This window comes from Amphiura filiformis, unplaced genomic scaffold (assembly GCF_039555335.1).
Source record: "Amphiura filiformis unplaced genomic scaffold, Afil_fr2py scaffold_25, whole genome shotgun sequence".
NCBI classification, from domain to species: domain Eukaryota; kingdom Metazoa; phylum Echinodermata; class Ophiuroidea; order Amphilepidida; family Amphiuridae; genus Amphiura; species Amphiura filiformis.
Genome location: NW_027305489.1, coordinates 1,170,944 through 1,191,560, shown reverse-complemented (window position 1 = coordinate 1,191,560; position 20,617 = coordinate 1,170,944). Strand labels below are relative to the sequence as shown.

General features: G+C 33.8%; 2 protein-coding genes across 2 annotated transcripts in view; one reads left to right on the top strand and one right to left on the bottom strand.

The window, feature by feature from the left end:
• The window catches only part of LOC140143636 (probable ATP-dependent DNA helicase HFM1), a 46,844-nt gene extending 44,313 nt beyond the window's left edge, over positions 1–2,531 (bottom strand). The window contains 1 exon segment of the mRNA XM_072165452.1: positions 2,347–2,531. Within this exon segment, the coding sequence (XP_072021553.1) occupies positions 2,347–2,531 (185 nt within the window).
• A 10,755-nt stretch (positions 2,532–13,286) lies between these two features.
• LOC140143661 (protein Wnt-8-like) lies at positions 13,287–20,359 on the top strand. Its single transcript, XM_072165478.1, has 6 exons — positions 13,287–13,639; positions 14,355–14,391; positions 16,999–17,128; positions 17,482–17,607; positions 18,395–18,537; positions 18,840–20,359. The coding sequence occupies exons 1-6, from the start codon at positions 13,563–13,565 to the stop codon at positions 19,371–19,373; spliced, it is 1,047 nt and encodes a 348-aa protein (XP_072021579.1). The 5' UTR covers positions 13,287–13,562; the 3' UTR covers positions 19,374–20,359.
• Positions 20,360–20,617: the final 258 nt, after the last annotated feature.

The following is a 20,617-nucleotide window of genomic DNA, read 5'->3' as shown; positions in this document are numbered from 1 at the left end:
AACCATTAACCATTGTTTACCTCTTCATGTATCACATAATTATAGATGCATTGGTTTTCTATGCATTTATAATATGTGCTACATGAAGAGGTAAATATTGGTTACGGTAATGGTTTGATTATTAAAAATAACAAACTGTAATTTTTTTGTAATTTTTGTACAATTTTTTTTTATAAACTGTGAATGATCCTTATGATCCTAGCACTTCAGAATAGGTCTAGTGGTTCTCCAAAGTCGCCAAAAACTTTGAAAAAAAAATTTAATTTTTTTTTTTTTTTTTTGCATAAATTTTCAAAAATCAGATTTTTCAGATTTTTGTGACCTTTGACCTCAAAAATCGGAACGAGTCCGATTAAATCGGAACGGTTTGCCGGCAGGCCTGACATAATATGATTTCCTTCAAATTTCATACTCAAAATGTTATTTTATACTACTCAAAATGCTGAAATAAAATAATACTAGTAGTACCGTACTAGTAATAACTGCCGGGAAGATTAGATTATCCACTTTAAGGTAGAAACATCGGCTACAGTGTCATGCACAGATTTACCCGGTAGTTTAAAATGATACAGGATGTGTAGTTGGGTGAGAAAAACTTGCCTGCCAAATTTTTGCCAACAAAGCGTTTTTGAGTTATGCCATTTTTTTTCATTAGGAAACCCCATTGACTTTGCACATAAAGTGGTTTTGACACTAAGCCTCGTTCACTAAAATTGGTAAAATTTGGAAATAGATACTATGTTTAAATATTATTTTTTCTCCTTTCTATCCCCTTTATAGAACTGCTTTTTGGATCTTTTTATTACAAAAATGTTACCAAATAATATTAATGATGACTTTTTTCCTATATATTGGCCAGTAATAAAGGGGATATTTGAAGGTAATGTTAGTACTTGCTCAAATTTTCTTGATTTGATCTAGAAACACTGAATGACCCAATTTCATAATTATTGTCTGAGGTAACCATAGGGCCAATTTTAACAAACAAGGTGTCATATGAAAGGTTATTAAATTTAGAAACTTTTCTCGCCAGCTTTTTTTAATTAAGTGTTTCTATTTTAAGTTATGGGTGTTTCTAGATGTCCCTAATTTAAAAATAGAAAAAAAATATTTTTCTCAAAAAATAAACACTTTATCAAAAAAATCTGGCGAGTGAATTTAGATATTAGGCTTATTAACCACCCCACAAACTTTGGAAACCATATCACATTCCCTGTACAAATTTTAATCTTTCCCCAGAGCAGCCAGTACACGTTGAAAAAGCAACAAAAACAGTGCATCAGGCTGGATTTGAACTGGCGACCTTCGTAATGCTAGCACAACGCTCTGGCCAACTGAGCCATGCTAGCTGGAGTAGCCCCTAGAGCAGAAGATATGATAAATGTTTGTTACATTCCTAGCAGAAGGCATCAGAACTGCATATTTTAAAACAAAAACCGGTATGGTACACAAAGTCACATCAGGCCTTCATTTTTGAGGTCGCTCGATTGCACCAGAGCTCCTACAGCTCTAATTAGCTAACAACATTCCAGGATGATTTACTGAGCTCCTCACTACTTGAATCCATATGGTTTTTTTTACAGATATTAAAAGATTGAGCTCCTTGTTGAGAACCTTAGTAAATTCAGGAGAATGATTAAAAAAGAGCTCCTGCAATTTTCAAAAATGAAGGCCTGCACATAGGTATGAAAGTTATTATAGGTTATAGAAAAATTATTAAATTCATATACATCGTGGAAAATTCAACTGCGCTTGTTACTCCGCGACTAATCATGCTAATACACGAGCGTACAACGCACGCTACTGAGCCTACTCTATGCATCAGGGTTCGATTTAGAAAATAAAATTTACATGCACAACTCTGATTTTTTCCTCAAAATGGGCTGAATAACACAAAATTTTGCATGCACAGGCAAAATTCTACATGCACAGAGCCAAAGTTACATGCATTTGTGCATGTAAAACCCCTCTAAATCGAACACTGCTATGCATCCATATTGCGAGGTTATCTGCATACAACAGCTTACTACGTACAGCCACACAAAGTATGTTCCACGATGTACACAAATTAAGTAATTTTTCTATAGTCTTAGTTCGCTTGGTTGATGATGATCATGTTGATAGGATGAACAAATTTGTTCATCCAATCAATCAACCCAGCATGTCAGAGAACCAAGTATAATAACTTTCAAATCAAGATGTAACTTTGTTACGGAAAGTGCTGTCAAAATGGTTTTCAGTTTTGTCTTTCTTAAAACTCAAGGGCTTTAATTTGATACCAATCATACCGGTTAGTACTTGGTACTTGGTTGGTTGTCCTCCAAAAAAAATGCCTCCGTAGGATACTGCAGGGGCATTTTAATAGGAGGTGGGGGTGATGCTCTGTTTAAATGTGGTCTTGGAAGGCTGGTTGATGCAGTCTTGTTGAAGATAGTTCCACTGCTCATGCTTGATGGAGGGAAGAATGCGTTGGTGAAGGGGTCCAATTTGGTGGTGTAAATTTGAAATGTTGTGTTGGTCGTCATCGACATCGTGTCCTCTTCTCGTCCTGTCGGTCTTGGGAGTGGTGTATAAAATGATGTGATTTCATGACACATTAATTCGCCTTTTATCATGTCTATACCTAATTAAATTAAGCTTACACGTCATGGACATCAATGACATGACGTTCATGCATGCATCATGTGCATGACGTTACAGAAATGCCGGGAGAAATGCATGCAGCATTTATGTCTGATTTGCATGTATTACATGTATTATGAATTTATTATCATTTATGGAATTATGATGCATGTTTCACGAACTTACACGGTTGCTTTGTTGGCGATTGGGCTCTTGTAGTGTCTGTTGTCACCACCAGTCATGCTTGTTTCACAGAACAAGGATCCAATTCCAAGTGGGTCATCATTTGACAAAATTGACGACATCATGATCATGTCATTTCAGACATTCATTGCACTCATCATGCTCATATATCTATTGCTGAGTACGATGATGTTCAAGTTCACCTAATTATCGCTCTCACTCAGAATATTTACGTGAGAATTCGAAATAGCAAATTCAATTAAAGCGGTTCACATGTTCACGTCAGCATGGTTGGTGCCATGTCAAACTTGCCATTTGTGTGGCCGCATACTCTGTCATGTCTGTGTGAATACATGGTCATGGATTATATCAATTTAAAATCTTTTCGCGAGGATTTGTTTACAGGTACAAAATAATTCAATGGCATTATATTAAAAGTACGGCAGTTTTGATTGGATAAAAGTTTTTAATAGTTGACGAGCTTTCTTTAATAAACCAATCACAGCCTGCAAAGGTTATCCATTGAAGCAGACGACATTTGTGGCGAATCGAATATTTTTTAGGATGATGACTTGTGTCTCATAATTTAATACGACCAAAATACCACAAATGAACACATTAATAGTTATTTGAGAAACATTACATAATATTATAGATTCATTTGTATTTTTCTGTCTGCAAATTATGAATAAAAATTATGTCAATAAAATTATAAATATAAATATATACCTACAATGGTAATGGAAACGTCCTAATCTGTGTCCTCTTCCGGGCGCACAGCACCAATAGAGCGTCCAATTGAATAAACGTGAAAACGCGCATTTCCTTTGCACGATTTTAAACCTTTTTGGCAACAAATTGAATATAAATATACCACCAATCGATTGCAAATCTTGAAAAATTATGAATTTTGCAAGGGGTCAAATGTCACAAAAAAAAAAAAAAAACTTGCCCATATACAGCGAAGATCATTTATTTTTCTTCTTCATGAAAATGTAGGCCTAATGAATGCTCTGACCAAAGTTGCCCCAAATGTGGGGTAACTTTGGTCAGGCTATTTTTAACCCATAGGGCACCCTTAAAAATTATTTGAAAAACTTTTTCAACCTCAATGTGTAGAAGGGAACCCTAATGTCATAAAAAAAAGAGTTAATTAGAAATATATTTGGTTTTGTTTAGAATAACTCTGAAAAGTGCCCAAAGTTACCCCATTTTACGGTAGTTTTTCAATATCTACATCAGGAGTAGATAGCCCTCATGTTACACGTAGTTTATCAATGACTACATCAGGGTTAGATAATCCACATGTTGCAAGTAGTTTATCAAAGTCTACATCAGGATAGAGAGCTCAAATGTTATTTAGTTTATCAAGGCTACATTAGGGGTAGGCCCTAGATAGCTCACATGTTACAAGTAGTTCATCAATGCCTACATCAGGGGTAGATAGCTCACATGTCACAAGTAGTTTATCAATGCCTACATCAGGGATAGAGATCACATGTTAGTAGTTTATCAATACCTACATCAGGGTATACGGGGTAGCTCAATGTATATAGGCCTATCAGGGGTAGATAGCTCACACATTAGTAGTTTATCAATGCTATACATCAGGGATAGATTGGTAACTTTAGGTGAATTTCTAATGTTACAAGTAGTTTATCAATGTCTACATCAGGGGTAGATAGCTCACATGTTACAAGTAGTTTATCAATGCCTATATCAGGGGTAGATATAGCTCACATGTTACAAGTATATTGTTCATTAATGTTTACATTAGGGGTAGATAGCTCACATGTTACAAGTAGTTTATCAATGCCTATATATCAGGGGTAGATAGCTCACATGTTACAGTAGTTCATCAATACCTACATCAGGGGTAGTTATAGCTCATATGTTACAAGTAGGCCCTAGTTTATCAATGCCTATATCAGGTATAGATATCTCACATGTTAAAAGTAGTTTATCAACACCTACATCAGGGGTATAGGCCTATAGCTCATATGTTACAGTAGTTTACCTATCAGGAGTAGATAGCTCAAGTAGTTTATCAACACCTACATTATGGGTAGATAGCTCACATGTTACAAGTAGTTTATCAATGCGTAGGCCTACATCAGGGGTAGATAGCCCACATGTTACAAGTAGTTTATTAATGCCTACATCAGGGGTAGATAGCTCACATGTCACAAGTAGTTTATCAATGCCTACATCATGGGTAGATAGCTCACATGTCACAAGTAGTTTATCAATGGCTACATCATGGGTAGGCCTATATAGCTCACATGTTACAAGTAGCTTATCAATGCCTACATGTTAGTTTATAGGGGCAGATATTTTTGCATGTTAGAGGTAGCTTATCAATACATAAATCAGGGGTAGATAGCTCACATGTTACTGGTAGTTTATCAATGCCTACATCAGGGGTAGATATAGCTCACATGTTACAAGTAGTTTATCAATGCCTACATCAGTGGGAGATAACTTGCATGTTACGAGTAGTTTATCAATGCCTACATCAGGGGTAGAAAGCTCACGTGTTACAAGTAGTTTATCAATTCCTACATTAGGGGTAGATAGCTCATATGTTACAAGTAGTTTATCAATGCCTACACCAGGGGTAGATAGCTCATATGTTACAAGTAGTTTATCAATGCCTACATCAGGGGTAGATAGCTCACATGTTACAAGTAGTTTATCAATGCCTACATCAGGGGTAGATAGCTCACATGTTACTAGTAGTTTATCAATGCCTACATATCAGGGGTAGATAGCTCACATGTTACAAGTAGTTTATCAATGCCTACACCAGGGGTAGATAGCTCATATGTTACAAGTAGTTTATCAATGCCTACATCAGGGGTAGATAGCTCATATGTTACAAGTAGTTTATCAATGCATACATATCAGGGGTAGATAGCTCACATGTTACAAGTAGTTTATCAATGCCTGCACCAGGGGTAGATAGCTCATATGTTACAAGTAGTTTATCAATGCCTACATCAGGGGTAGATAGTAGCTCACATGTTACAAGTAGTTTATCATATCAATGTCTACATCAGGGGTAGATAGCTCACATGTTACAAGTAGTTTATCAATGCCTATATCAGGGGTAGATAGCTCGCATTTTACAAGTAGGGGGGGCCTAGTTTATCAATGCCTACATCAGAGGTAGATAGCTCGCATGTTACAAGTAGTTTATCAATGCCTACATCAGGGGTATAGATAGCTCACATGTTACAAGTAGTTTATCAATGCCTACATCAGGGGTAGATAGCTCACATGTTACAAGTAGTTTATCAATGGCTGTAGGCCTATCAGGGATAGATAGCTCACATGTTACAAGTAGTTTATCAATGCCTATATCAGAGATAGCTCATAAAATTATGTTACAAGTAGTTTATCAATGCCTATATCAGGGGTAGATAGTTCACATGTGAGTAGCTTAACAATACCTGCATCCGGGGTAGATAGCTCAATGCCTATATCAGGGATAGATAGCTCACATATTAGTAGTTTATCAATACCTACATCAGGGATAGATAGATAACTTTTAGTGAATTTCTAATGTTACAAGTAGTTTATCAATGCTTGTAGCAGGGATAGACAGCCCACATGTTACAAGTAGTTTATCAATACCTACATCAGGGTTAGATAACTTGCATGTTACCAGTTGTTTATCAATACATACATCAGGGGTAGATAGCTCACATGTTACAAGTAGTTCATCAATACCTACATCAGGGTTAGATAACTTGCATGTTACCAGTTGTTTATCAATACATACATCAGGGGTAGATAGATCAAATGTTACAAGTAGTTTATCAATGCCTACATCAGGGGTAGTCTTATAGCTTATCACATGATACTAGTAGTTTATCAATGCATCAGGGGTAAATAACTTGTATGTTACCAGTTGTTTATCAATACATACATCAGGGGTAGATAGATCAAATGTTACAAGTAGTTTATCAATGCCTACATCAGGGTTAGATAACTTGCATGTTACCAGTTGTTTATCAATACATACATCAGGGGTAGATAGATCAAATGTTACAAGTAGTTCATCAATACCTACATCAGGGTTAGATAACTTGCATGTTACCAGTTGTTTATCAATACATACATCAGGGGTAGATAGATCAAATGTTACAAGTAGTTTATCAATGCCTACATCAGGGGTAGTCTTATAGCTTATCACATGATACTAGTAGTTTATCAATGCATCAGGGGTAAATAACTTGTATGTTACCAGTTGTTTATCAATACATACATCAGGGGTAGATAGCTCACATGTTACAAGTAGTTTATTAATGCCTACAGAGGTAGATAGCTCACATGTTACAAGTATATAGTTTATCAATGTCTACATCAGGGGTAGATAGCGCACATGTTACAAGTAGTTTATCAATGCCTATATCAGGGGTAGATAGTTCACATGTTACCAGTAGTTTATCAATACCTATATCAGGGGTAGATAGCTTGCATGTTACCAGTAGTTTATCAATGGCTACATCAGGGGTAGATAGCTCATATGTTACAAGTAGTTTATCAATGCCTACATCGGGGGTGGATAGCTCACATGTTACAAGTATAGTTTATCAATGCCTACATCAGGGGTAGATATCTCACATGTTACAAGTATAGTTTATCAATGCCTACATTAGGAGTAGATATCTCACATGTTACAAGTAGTTTATCAATGCCTACATAAGGGGTAGATAGCTCATATGTTACAAGTATTTTACCTACATCAGCACTGTGCATATTGATGAGTTATAATAATAGTGTTAAGCATATTTTGAATTAGTGGGCCCTCATGAAACTAATTCACTTAACTAACTTCCAGTCGGTGACGGTGCCAGGGTGGGTAGGGAATTCCACTAGTCAGAACTCTTTCCCCCATCGCCCTCCAATGTTAAAACCCAAAAATTACGAAAAATGTCCACTTTTTGCGGTAATTTTGCGCGCACAATTCACTTTCCCTATACCCCCTCCCCTCCCTTCGTGATTTCCTGGCGCCGCCACTGCTTTCGGCTGCAATAGTTATTAAAAGTAAGCAACGGAAACTACTCAAATTACACAGAATTGCAATAGCTTCATTACCAGGCCTTCTTAAACCCCACATTATTTTACAAGATTCGGGTGCAGCCGTATAATAAATTAGATAATAAGTACTATTTGGCAGTTCCGTACCCAGCAAACACAAAACGTTTTCGACATCATTCGCAAAAGGTAATAAAAGGTTGTCAGAAAACGTTTAAATGTCGGGTTATATAAAGGGTACATTACTGGTATAAAACGTTTTCATAACATCAAAAAACATTTGTTGGTAATTTACTGCACAGCAAACACAAATGTTTTACAGAAAACATTTAAATGTCGGGTTATATAAAGGGTATAAAAACGTTTTAATAACATTCCAAAAACATTTTTGAAAACTTGGTACAAATCATTCTAAACAGAATGTTATTTTGGGGTTGAAAAATATTTTACAAAAAATGTTTGCCCAAAATATTTACAATAACGTTTTTAAAATGTTTTCACGACCTTTATATAACCCGACATTTAAATGTTATTAAAACGTTTTGTAAAAAAAATTTAAGAACATTTTTGTGTTTGATGGGTGCAAATATTTTAACATAATGTTATTTAAGTGTTGACAAAATATTTGGCCAAAAATGTTTGCAAAAATAGTTTACAATGACATTTCGAAAACATTTTTAAAAAAATTGTTGTAGTGTGTTTTCATACAAAACGTTTTAAAACGATTTCATGACCTTTATATAACCCGACATTTTAATGTTATTAAAACGTTTTTACCTAAACCAAAACCCAAAATATAACTTATTCAAAACGTTTTAAAAACGTTTTTGTGTTTGCTGGGTAGTTGCGGACGTACATTCAGAAGACTTTGAGGACCCAGAACTTCAAAATTATTGAGGCTTTTTATTTTGAACTCTTGTATATGAAGTGTAAACCACGACACTTTAACTCCAATCCCATTGACAGGTCACAAAAACACCTCCGTTGCGCACTTGCGGACGTATTCACTTTTTGAGTTACTTGTGTTTCAGTCACAATTGCTCTGTAGTGTCCAGATGATACAGTTTTGCTTGCAAGAGGGACAAAGCTAAAGAAAACCAGCAAAGAATAAAAAATCAGAGCCTTTATCTTTTGGTCAAAATTTCTCAATGTTTGGCCGTTGCGGACGTACATTTTTTTCGTTGCGGACGTACAAATTTATATAATTTGTACGTCCGCAATGAAATTTAATGACATTATTTCTTAATACTGAACAGGGATGCAAAATCAAGACGCCTCATGCAGAGAAAGTCAGTTATCAACTTTCAAAATATGCAAACTTTATTTGTTTGAAACCAAAAGAAAACAAGGTTGTTAAAGATGGCAGTTTTGGGAGTGAATGCCCGCAACAAGAGGTCATTTTTCACATTCGTACAGGGGTAAAAATAAACTTGCTCTGATTTTCTTGAAATTGACAGCAAATTGTTTATCTATTATTAGTGGGGTTTCGGAAAAGAATAGTTTGCACTATCTGCAATGTCAAATTACTGAGAAAACGAGTATCGAATTTTGACCATTTGTGTGACATATTTACGAACTGCCTTATTATGGATTCTTTCGTGTAAAATGAAAATACCTCAGATTATTATATACGTAGATGGTATTCATGATTCGATTGTCGGATTCAATTACTTTTTTTTTTTAAATCAACGTTAAAATACATCATATCGTTGTAATTTATTACGCTCTAAAATCTAAGTAAATACTCACCTTTCTTTCTTTCGAATATTATACACGAGAAATTGAATTTCTGATACGTTTCTGTCTTCGTTTTCTATATTGTTAAAACCGTATTATTTAATATACGAGAAACAGTCTTTCATTTTCACACTGATAAATTAGGATCTGATAAACGAAATCCTATTACCATGAGAACGTTATCCAAATTTAGCCGAAATAATTCGAATTTCTGCTCATTTTAAGGGCTGGGGTATGAACGTTTGGACAGTATTTATTGTGGGACATTAGAGCACATCAGACATATCGAATTGCATTCTGAATACGAAGAATGTCATTCTGATATCAAATAATTTTGGTTTTTGAAATTCGCAATTTAATACACATTTTATGGCAAATCATTAAAATTGATATTTTTAATATTTAACAGTACTCGAAGTAAACTTTATAAATCTGATGACTTATACTTAACGTGTATGTAGGTGGGATGAAATGCCGACGATCAATCGAAAATTTTGACCTTTCGTATTGAAGATATGGATTTTTTTCCCAAAACACCAAAAAAAATTAGGTCTTTTTGGGAAAAAATCTATATCTTCAATATGAAAGGTCAAAATTTTCAATTGACCGTCGGCTTTTCCTCCCTGCTACATACACTTTAAGAATATATCATTAGATTTATATAATTTACTTCGAGGACTGTTATATATCAAAAATTTGAAAATATCAATTTTTATAATTTGTCATAAAATTTGTATTATATTGTGATTTTCAAAAATGAAAATTATTTGATATCAGAAAGACATGCTTCGTATTCAGAATGCAATTCGATAGGTCTGAGGTGCTCTCATGTCCCACAAAAAATACTGTCGAAATGCAATAAACGCTCATTTTAGAGCCCTTAATGTTTGATTTATCAGGTAATATTTTTTTCTGAGAATTGAAATTAAGGGCTCACAACAATTTACTATTATTTGATGGTGTGGAATCTTAAAGGAACTTATACAAGAATCATGAGAATTCGGACGCGGAAAATTATGCAATAATGGTAGCTTACATTAGTAACGTAACACACTCAACCTACATGATATTTAATACAAAAGGAGAGCACTAAAGTTAGAATTTTATCAAATTAATTGAACTTTAAATTCTCTTGTATTTTGTCATCAATTTGAGAGCCTATTTTAGTAATTTTATAAACAGGAAGTTCGTTGGAAGTTCCGAATTATTGTTTTTAGCCGTCGCTTTGATAATTCAATCAGTCTATTTAATTTCAATCACACCATGACAATGGAGATTGACAATTGGTTTAGCTGGATCATTTGGTTGGATCGATATATTGAAAGAAGTTTTGACGGATTCTGAATTTGCATGATTTAATTAAAGAAATACACAAAATAACGATATTATCATAATGTCATGATTTAATTAAATGTGGAGTATATACAGATAAGTTAACGCTAATAACTTTCTTTTCATGGACCTACGTTTTTGATGTGTTTTATATTTTGTTTCTTTGTGCGCAGTTGGTGTTTTCTGCTGCCTTCAATCAGTTTCAGTGAAAAATAAGCCTCTCATAGCAATTTAAATTGGTAAATCTACTTGTAACATAAACGAAAGTTGTACTTTTCTACATAGATTTCACTCGTTCAACACGATCAAAATATATATTTAAATTTTTTCTTTCTTTCTTACTTTTTTTTTCCTTTCTTTCTTTTCTTTTTTCTTTCTTTCTTTCTTTCTTTCTTTCTTTCTTTCTTTCTTTCGAACATTATACACGAGAAATTGAATTTCTGATACTTCTGTCTTCGTTTTCTTTATTGTTAAAACCGCATTATTTAATATTTACGGGAAAGAGTCTTTCATTTTCACACTGATAATTTCGGATCTGATCAATTATGCTTACTTGAAACGAAATCCTATTACCATGACAACGTTATCCAAATTTAGCCGAAATAATTCAAATTTATGCTCATTTTAATGTTTGATTTATCAGGTAATATTTTTTTCTGATAATTGAAATTAAGGGCTCACAACCATTTAATTCAGATTCAGATTCAGATTGTATTATTTTCACATAAATCTACAACATCACATACAGAAATATTTATGAAATAGATGGTTGCACATATTAAATTATTACAATTAACACACAATCATCATTATCATAACTATTTATAATAATAATACTACATATAATAATAATAATGAAAAAGTACAAAAGGAAAAGTTAATAAATTGGATGATAATAAATACTGATAATAATATAGCAATGACAATGGAGGTGGTAGGAATAATAATGGTAGTAATACCACAATAATAGTGATTATTTGATGGTGTGAAATCTTAAAGGAACTTATACAAGAATTCGGACGCGGAAAATTATGCAATAATGGTAGTTACACACTCAACCTACATGATATGTAAATACAAAAGGAGAGCGCTAAAGTTAGAATTTTGTCAAATTACTTGAACTTTAGATTCTCTTAGCTGAGTTAGCTGTGTCAGACCCATGTGGGTTTTTTTGTCATCGATTTGAGAGCCTATTTTAGTAATTTTATAAACAGGAAGTTCGTTGGAAGTTCCGAGTTATTGTTTTTAGCCGTCGCTTTGATATCAATCAGTCTATTTAATTTCAATCACACCATGACAATGGAGATTGTCAATTGGTTTAGCTGGATCATTTGGTTGGATCGATATATTGAAAGAAGTTTTTAAGGATTCTGAATTTGCATGATTTAATTAAAGAAATACACAAAATAACGATATTATCATAATATCATGATTTAATTAAATGTGGAGTACATACAGATAAGTTAACGCTAACTTTCTGTTCATGGACCTTCAACTTCGTCAGTACTGCTGTTTTCTTTGTTTTTTACCAAATTTGTCATTTCAAAAATACCAAATGACAATTTGAATGACTTATCCTTCACTTTTAAGCAATTTATAAACAATTTTATTTTTTTACACTTACGCTGGGATCACTGAATAGGTCCTTAAGTAAATAGTTATTAAAATATATTGCATTTGTTGTCATAATATGTGAAAATTTCAATCCTAAGTTCCAATTCCAAATGGTCAAAGTAGGACACAGTCAAACTCAGCGCCGCTTTTCTTGTTAAAATTTCTCAATGGTCCTGTTCAGCATAGTTTAATCATATTTTAAAGTTGTCATACAAGTTAAATAATCCTACGGAATACCCGCCTACCTTCAGGGTGAAACAAAATACAACGTGGACAAAAGAAGATGTGGTGAAAATTAGATGTACATCACGCCAAATGTTAACCTGAGAATATCTTGAGCTGAAAAACCAACTTCCAGAGTGCTTACAACAAAGACTACCAAAAATATATTAAAGAAAAGAAAATAATCCTCGGCATACCACCATTTTACCACTCAAGCTAACATCGAATGCTCTATAATTATATTGGACCCAATAAATAATTTTGTTTCGAAATGGGTTGTTTCTATTCATCTCTTCCAGAGATTATAACTTTTCAGTGAAAAGAGGTAATGGAGCTCAAGTTAATTTTCAAAGGAGTCCGCCGAAGGCTATTTGAGCAATTTTTAGATTATGAATATTCATGCTTAGCCCCTTGATTGGTCAAGAGGATAATCTTCCAACGAACCACACGGCAAGTTCGACGGATACGGCTCGTCGATTTTGGAGTAAATGCGCAGCCGCGTTTCGCTCTCTCTTTTCTTTTCCTGTCTCAAATGAACAAGGGAGGAAGTGGCGGCCGACGTTTGATGTGCGCTTATGTCGATTGTCTTTTCGGGACATGCAAAGGAAGCTAATTTTATACTTATATGGGTCGATCCTCCTATGGAATTCAACTGCAAGTTGCTTTTAGCGTCACATTTGCTCTAGCTATCGTCAGAACAACATCTCATCAATACAATCATTCTACTATTTTAAAAAGTTATTAGGATTCTTAATTTGTTGGAATAATACTTCGATATTGGAATATACTTGTGTGCAAGAATCGTCATCATGTTTCGTCAAGTTGCTGTGGTTTTGTTTTATTGCTCGCTATCTGTTCTACAGGTGCATTGCTTCATCAATGGATGGTAAGTACATTTTATTTAAATACTGAGAAAATTTTAATTAAGTTATGTAATTTTGTTTTTCAATATTCACATTCAATCCAATACTTTTTACATCAATTTAATTCAATTTAATTTAATTTAATTCTTTTTTACATCAATTCAATTTAATTCAATTTAATTGTATTCACCAATTTTGAATAATATAACAAGCATGGTACAAATATTAAAGAAGTATTACATGGACACAATTTATATTATACATGCCATAGAAGACTAAACGAGTTCATTATAATATTTGGTGATATGGTAATCATGACAGTAACTGTTGGGCATCGTCAAATTATGACACATCTAATTTTGGCCCAGTAAAACGATACAATGATTTGAATAAAGAAATTTGTAAGTTAGACTTGTAAAAATATCTATTATTTTATTTTGCTCTGAATGTTTGCTTTTCTTTGTAAGAGCATGCACTAATTTGTCAAATAAAACATTGTTCATGTATGTTGATAACTATTTTGAATTGCATGTTTAAAGTCGAACAACAACAACTTCGGGTGCATGTTTAATGAGGAAATATGAGTATTTATTCCATGTATCCATTTTTCGCAAGTTGTGTTTTAAATACAGCTTGTTACAATAAAAAAAATTAAGTTGGTATAAAAAATTCTAAGAAACTATAAAACTTGAGATGTGTTTTAATAACCAGTTGTTTTCTTTCTCAATTATTTGACAGGTCGCAAGCAAGTAATCTACTTCTAGCTGGTTCAAAGGTAAGAATTCTAGTTGTTTACCATCCGAAATTAAATTTTGAAATGTCTGTTACAAGTTGAGTTTTTCTTTGGTTACTTTTCAAGAGCACTTCAACCTGGGATATATCGACTGTTTGCCCGTTAGAATGTGACTTTATTGACAAATTTCTATTTCAGTGCTACTTTATTTTCTGTTTTCTTCTTTGTCTAGATTATCCAAGCAAAATGATCACAATTTTTGAGGCGATACTTTAAATAGATTCCTTTAAATATTGTCTTATAAGCAAAAAAAGGTTTGATAGGCTAGAGGAGGTTTTCCGTGTCCCGGGTTGCCGTCCTTTTTAGGACGTACATGTTCTCATGTCTTTGTAAATTGTAAATATTCCATGAGATTTGCCAAAATTTAAGAAATTCCGTTAACATACTTTCGCCTTGTTCAGACATCGGATATCAATAGATTCCCGTAGTTATTCAATTGAGTAAATTATGAAGCGCTTTTATTTCTCTTATTTGTATATATCTTTGTTACTTTCTACTGTTTGCTCTAAGTCTCCGAAGCGCACCCGCATAATGCATGGTTTTATTGTTGCTTGTGTTAAAATAATCTTTTAAGTGCTTTGACATCCATTTGAGTGCTGTTCTTCTTTATGTATTACGCCACTTAGCCCAGATTAGTCCATAATCGGGCACCTATGATTTTTTTGGCAGCTTTTGAGACCTCCCCGCATGTTTGTTGTTTTTTGTTGACTTGTTTGAAACCTGTTTTTCACTTGTCGCGGCACAAGTGGTGTATAAACATGATACAATTTTGAATACATGTTTTGACTTTTGTTCGTGGATTGGAGGGATTTATATTTTGCTAATGGTCTGAATTTTAATGGAATATTTCATTCAGTACGTCATACACGTATCATCATTTCTTTCCTTTATATATTGTAGACACTCAAAAGGGTTTTTTTACGTTAAAAAATGCAGTATAGGGAGTGCCCGCCCGTCCATAGCTGTTGTGTTGTTGGCTTGCATGGTTTAAAACCGGGTTTGAATGGGTCAGGGTTATTTTACTTAAAATTTTCAACACCTGAAGTGACCGGATATGTGAGAATGACACAGTGAAAAATACATACAAAATTATAAAAGCGGCTTTCTTTGCCTGTAGCATTTTTACTTTAAGAATTTGGATTTTTAAATTATTTCAGAAGCGAGATTAAGTCTAAGGGTTTATGTTTGGCAAAAGTTGTGGATTATCATAGAACATTCATAGGTCAACAAAAGTTGAAAACAAAAAACAAGTCTCTGGTTAAATTTTGTCGGACATTTCCATAACTGGTTAACAAGTGATTATGTAGATGTATATAAATGAAAAACATTTCTGCGAAGAAAATGGCATGCCTTTGAGTCTAAATTGTTTTCGGTAAATTTTGTTAAATCGGATACAATCGTGACATGTGTAACGACGTTGGGATCACACTATTATAATTTTCACATGAATGAAGTTGTGGTGTATTTGGCGACTTGGGTATATGTCTATATTCTTAAATATTTTTAGATTTTATTTTGTTCTTTCATGCATCATCTCTGGTTCTTTGCTTCGCTTGTTTTGTGGTAGTCCTCAAAGTTTGTCTTTGATTATTGGTATCTTTTGGATATTTCTCCTTTCTTATTCCCACGGGTTTCTTGATCTTGTTTGTATCCTTTTGTGCCTTCTGTAATCTTATTGACTTCAAGTGTAGCTTTAATTGAAAAACACAATAATGCAAATCCTCTTTAGAAATGTGTGTCGTAAAATGCCACCGCCACACAATGCGCATTTTGGGGAAAGAGACATCTTAATGCTTCCTATGCGAAAAGGGAGTGGTTAGTCGTGTTGCATAAATATGTTTTATCCGATTGTTGAAATTTTCTTCCTCCCAGTCTTCCTAGCAGTCCCTTATATTAATTAATTAATTAATTGGTAATCCCTTCTTTGATTATAGTGAAATTAAGAATTCTCATTCGTGCAAAAATATAAGCAGGGTTAATTTTTTTAGCATACTTTCGATACAGGACGGGTTAACTTGAAATCACCATCAACTGCGGAGCATCTTGTCGATAGGATTTTAGGATAATAACGTGCCTAAACTAATTGAGCCGTGCGTGGTAATGAATTTATGATATCATCATCTAAATTAGGTTCTTTTCATGAAAGGATGACTCATCGATATGGAACTTTACTCTATTGGTGTCGATAAATCGATCTCATACGTCATCATATTCTTTTTGGGCTTAAAATTGTTGGAATTCTCCATTTTTAGGCCCATTGTTTAAATTAAGAAGGGTAAAAACGATGAATATTAAAGGAATAATGAAACAAAATAAACATTCGCGTGTTTATACTGTAATGTAGGACAATTTGATCAGATCCTGATATCATTTATTTTAATCTATTTCATTTTTTTAAAAGTTTTATTTACTTATGTACTTTGTTCGTGCAACGTAAACAAGTTTGACTTTGAGTTCGATGTATTGTTGAAATTGTCACATATAGCTTTTTCTTTGCCGCTATTCGTTGGAGGTACTAATGTGCTTATGATGTTGATTTGAATATATTGCAATTTTATTAACCATATATTTTTGCCATCTCTTCCACAGACTTATTTGTCTTACTCTGACAGCATAGCAGCTGGAGCGAACCACGCCATGTCGGAGTGTAAACACCAGTTCATGTGGGATCGATGGAATTGTCCCGACAACTCGCTGTCATTATTCACCGAATTGAATCGTAAGTTGATTTTAACTTTTTAATGTAACTTGCAAAAGGAAATTAATAAAAGCAATACAGAATGTACCCTTAGTTGGTTAGAAAAATGCCACATGCCATATTATTATTAGTAAACGCAACGAGTAGGCATCATGACATTTTATTTTTACACAATATTTTCTCTCAAAATTTAGAATACAATATGGGCCTAAATATGAATTAGCATGCAGGAGTAAAATGGAGATTAGTGCAGCTGTAACCAAAATGGAAAATTAACTTAAAGTCATCAAAGAGTGTGTTTGGTATCTTTTACACAAAAATGCATGTTTCGGTTCCTTTTAATAAGTTGTTACACGTATTTCTTTCTTATACAGCTACTCGTGAGATGTCTTTCGTTCATGCCATCAGCACTGCCGGTGTTATGTTCACGCTGACCAAGAATTGTAGTATGGGCGACTTCACCAAATGTGGATGTGACAACAGCAAAGTCGGACAAATGGGTAAGTAATGAAATAGTGTATATTATACCGCCGTACATATCGGTATGCATATCGAGCTTTACAAAAACGTCATTAAATGCCTCAACTGATAAAATAAACTGCTCTTGAAGAATAACATTATTTTGAATGAGAGATGTCCGTGGTTTCAGATCTGATCATAACGGTTTCTTAGTCCAAAATTTGGCAGAAGTATATAATATTGATATACGACGGCCATTATGACATGGATGTCTTGAAGTCAGTTAGATCTTAAAATAACACGGTTAAAATGACAAACGATACAAGTACTGGAATATAAGAAAACACCCTTCAAATCATTTTATAAATGATTTCATTTCATCTGATCCCTTGCAGCAACGAAAAAAAAAAAACCCGCCAAAAATAACTTTTTTGTGTTACTCGGTTTTAAACATTTTTTTTCCGCTCAAACTTTCCGTTCCATTTGCCCCAGTCATTGACTAAACATGTTTCTCAATTATTTATAATTTTATTTAATTTTAATAATTAATTAAGTTATACAGGGATGTAAGTTTTCTGTATTTTTACAGAATTCAGGTTTTTTTGTAGTCCAGATTTACGCAATATCTTTTATTTTCAGCCCATTTTGGGGCTTTTTAGCCCGCATTTTCGCGCTTTTCCCCAATTTTCCGTATTTTTTTCTTCAGGGTTACTTACATGTACATCCCTGGTTATAACATGCAAATAAATGTGAATGAATATGTTTATTTGACCAGTGTATTCAATGTTATATCTTGACTAATTTGATTGTTTTTTCCTCACTTTTTAGGCGGTGACAACTGGCAATGGGGTGGTTGTAGCGATAATGTTGATTTTGGTGAGAGAGTTTCCAAGACGTTCATCGATGGTTTAGAGACGGGTGAAGATGCGAGAGCTGTCACCAATCTCCATAACAACGAAGTTGGAAGAAAGGTAAGACTATTTTCCTTAAATTTACTTTCAACTACTATAGCGAAAAGTAACCAGGTTTTATCTGTAACTGTTGGAGGAAAAAAAGGGGAAAGAACATAATTCGTATTCGTAATGTAAATTCCTGTTGCTATCATCAGTAGACGAGAAGAATATGTTATGGCCATGTATAACGTATGCCCAAAGTAGCTTTTTAATTGAGCGTGAACGATGTGTGGTCCTGAAAAAGAAATACTCTATAGTGAAACAGAGAATCTGCAAGTATATTTAACGTCCTTAAATGTTTTCATTTTTTTTCTTTATAGGTTGTTCGTAAGACCATGCAACGACGATGCAAGTGTCACGGTGTGTCAGGAAGCTGCTCAATCCAAACCTGCTGGGATCAACTCGCTGACTTCCGCGTCATCGGATCTATACTCAAGAAGAAATATCTGGATGCCGTCCGTGTCGATTATCTTCGTGGTCAACTCATCGATGGACTGGTTACTTCCACCAACGAAGAACAAGAAACAAGCGAGGATTCTACTGCTATGAAAAAGAGGAATTTGGTCTACTTAGAGAGGTCCCCTGATTACTGTAACGCAAATTCTACCATCGGTACCCGCGGTACGGAAGGCCGTGAGTGTCTGCGACATCCTAAAGATGATGCTTCAGCTGATGAAATGGACGCGTGGCAACAACGTAGTTGCAAGAGACTATGTACTAAATGTGGACTTAGAGTAAAGAAGACTAAGATTGTGGTGGAGACTAGCTGTAATTGTCAATTTCAATGGTGCTGCAACGTGAAGTGTGATAAATGTAAAACGGAGAAGAACATTTTTACTTGCGAGATTTTATGAACTTGAGCTGGACAGTTTTTGTACAACTCGTGGATTTAGTGCCATCGTTACAGACATATCAATATTTTGCGGCTACCTACAGTTTGATGTTTGAACTGAAAAAGACGCAATATGATGAAAGTTACAGAACTGTGCCATTTTGATGAATTTATGCTGCTGCCATATAAAGCGAATAATATATCTTCATACTTGGAAGTATTAAAAAAAACCGGTTTTTTGAAGTATTTAAAAATATTAAATTATTGCAATATGATGACAGGAAATAAGCAAATGTAAATGTCATAATTATATAATTATGAATCAAGTTTTGGCAATTATTTCAACAAACTGAACTTTTGATGTTTCCAAAACGAAAAGCCTGAGTACAACACATGGCCCTAATTTATATGACAAGATCTGCTAGTACATACGTGCCAAACATGTTCTCTATTGTGTTAAATACTTTTTGAAGAAGAAAACCCAACCGATAGTATTGATAAATATTTCGTACAAAAATAATGTAAATTTCAGTTTAAGTAAATTTCAGTAAATGGTAGTATGTAAAGGCTAAGTTTAAAATGGCCGAAAAACACCAAGTTTGGTAGAAGACATAATGTATTTTTGGGATTGATATTTGAAAATTGTTTTGCTCTTTATTTGTTTACACAGGCTATTACTATTAGTGTATTCGGTTCTTCATATTATGACGTCAAGTATACCTATACTGTAAGAAATTTCCCCGTAAATTTTAGGGTAAAAAACCCGGCAGTTCTATTGCCAAGACTAAACGAGCTCGTCGCAGTATTGAGTTCCTAAACGTACGAACCGCCCATCTTATATAAATAAAATATGTATATTTTGTAAATAATTATATGTAAATAATTTTAACTGTATATAACAAAACCTATTTTGGATACTTAATTCACATGTACTTTGACCATGTGTTTTGTTGTCACTTTTGTACATTAACATATGTTATACGAAATAAAACACTAAATGCAGAGAAATATTACATATAGCCTCGCTTTGTTTTGCCAGCATTATTTTTATATGCGTAGATCATATCGGGATATAATATGCGGGTAGGTAAATCCCACAATATTAAAATATCAGGGGTAATGGCACGTGAACCCTTCTAAAGTTGAGCATGGGCATAATACTCTTCTTAAATGATGTATTATGCATTTACAAAGCCGTAAAATAAGTTTCAACTTCTGAAACATCTTTTTCAACAAGTTATAACTGAAAGTTTACAAAATAAAAAG